The 2,364-nt window shown below is 35.2% G+C and overlaps 1 protein-coding gene across 1 annotated transcript; it reads right to left on the bottom strand.

Annotated features, from left to right (window-relative positions):
• Positions 1 to 503: 503 nt before the first annotated feature.
• Positions 504 to 1,603, bottom strand: LOC127197867 (olfactory receptor 150-like). Its single transcript, XM_051155709.1, is given in 2 exon segments — positions 504 to 674; positions 677 to 1,603. Coding segments are annotated over 2 exon segments (1,098 nt in total).
• Positions 1,604 to 2,364: the final 761 nt, after the last annotated feature.

The following is a 2,364-nucleotide window of genomic DNA, read 5'->3' on the forward strand; positions in this document are numbered from 1 at the left end:
TGAATATAAAATATTATAAATATATTAAATATAATAAATATATGGCTAAATCTATAAAAAATATTTCACAGATAATCATCGAGGTACAACTGTTCCTATTGATCATGACCATTCTAGTTTAAGATAGTGTGAATGCCTTGTGTGTAGGATTATAACAGAATCTGTCCTTTGCTTCAGTTGACACTATTTCTAGTTCTATATACTGTTAAAAAGTCAGAGTTCTACATTGTTTATTCAAATTGCATAAATTACACAAGAAAGAAATATATATTTGAATCATTTTCCAATGAATAAAATGAGCCATTACAAACATCAGGACAACAAAATGATACTGAAGAAAATTTATTCTAAATTTAATGAAGTGAGGCTTGCCCGATTGATCAAGGTTCATATATGTAAGCATAACCAACACACAAAATACTTTCAAGCATTTCCAAGAGTTGATATATGTTGCTATCTGTGAATTAATTCTGGTTTTACCAGAGAGGAACATTTCTTCATGGCTATGAGTCTGAGAATCCTCTTCTACTTTGATACATTTTTTCAAATAAAAAAAATGTGCTAATTATCTCATATCCAGTGTTAGCAAATTGTTGCTTGTAGCCTATGTCCTCCTCCAGATTGCAGAAGTTATACTCTATTGCCAAGGAAATCTGTTCTCTGTTTTGAGGAAACTTATCCTTTGTAGTAACTTTTTAAGGGCAACTTTGACATCTTTATTTCTTAAGCTATAGATCATGGGATTCAACATAGGCACAACAATGGTATAAAACACAGAAGAAACTTTCCCTTGATCTATGAGACTGACGGAAGATGACTGTAGATACATGAATGCTGCAGAACCATAGAAAATAGCCACAGCCAAGATGTGGGAGCTGCAGGTGCTAAAGGCCTTGGCTCTGCCCCCAGTGGACTGAATGTGGAGGATGCTCACAATGATGAAGATGTAAGAGCTAAGGATAATCATAGTTGGTACAATAATGTTAAATGCACTGAAAGACAGAAGTACTACTTCATTGATATAAGTATCCGAGCAGGAGAGATCCAGTAATGGGACAATATCACAGAAGTAGTGTTTTATTATGTCAGCCTTACAGAAAACCACTCTTATCAGGAGGACAGTGTGAACTGTGGCACTGAATAAGGCAACAGCATACACCACAGCTACCATCAATAAACAGACTTGATAGGACATGGCTACATTGTAAAGCAAAGGGTTAGAGATCGCCACATAGCGGTCATATGCCATTGCAGCCAACATGTGACATTCTGCAACAACAAAAGCACAGTAGAAGAAGAACTGAGCAATGCATTCTGGGTGGGGGATGACATTCTTCTCTGCTACAAAGTTCACCAGCATTTTGGGAGTGATGACAGTGGACTGACAGCAGTCAATAAAGGACAGGCTGCTGAGTAAATAATACATGGGTGTGTGGAGTTGCGAACTAAACAGAATCAAGATGATCATGCCCAGGTTTCCAACAACTGTAACCACATAGAGAGCCAGGAAGATGAGGAACAGGGGCAGCTGCAGCTCAGGATTGTCTGTTAACCCTGCGAGGATGAACTCAGACACTGTGGTATGATTATTTATTTCTTCCATTGTCTTCTGGAAACTCTGTGTAAAAGAAAGTTTTAATCAGAATTAAATTTTTGACTATTCATTGTCATATCACTCACTAACTTTTGAAACAGATTTCAAATATTTTCATGTATCTCCAATCATCTGCCACTTTCTTTTCTATCTGAGCACTCAGAGATGATGCAGTCCTCAAGAAAGGGGACATGCAAAGATAATAATACACATGTTTACATACTTAGGACCTTGTCATAGGAATTATTTTTATTGGTACCCATTTTCTACCATGTTTCATTCTTTTTATTTCATACTGTTCTAGAACCTTCAACCCTGTGTTTCAATAATTTTTCATGACTCATTCATAACATGTCTCTTGTGGTAAAGTAAAAATATTATCCACAAGAAGTCCATAGCCATAATTACAGTTTATTATGAAGAATTAATTGTTTTCCACTAAAATAATGAAAACTCTGGGTGTTTACCTCTTCCCTTAAATTCTTGACATTTGTATTGGGAAATCAGACACAGGGAAAAATGAACTTAAAAGCCAATAGATTGGAAATCAAGAAGCTAAAATATCTACTAATACATAAATATAAACGATCATATAGAAAACCCCAATTTTGTCAAAGAAAACATTAAATGTCATTAACAGGATATAAAGGTAATGTCAGAACATAGAAATCCCAGCACAGTTGTAGAACTATTAAGAAATCACCATCAGTACCAACTTAGGTATCTTGGAGTCATTTGTTTGATTATTGTTTTCCTTTGACTCAGTAGTT

Source organism: Acomys russatus, chromosome 14, assembly GCF_903995435.1.
Source record: "Acomys russatus chromosome 14, mAcoRus1.1, whole genome shotgun sequence".
Classification (NCBI taxonomy): Eukaryota; Metazoa; Chordata; class Mammalia; order Rodentia; family Muridae; genus Acomys; species Acomys russatus.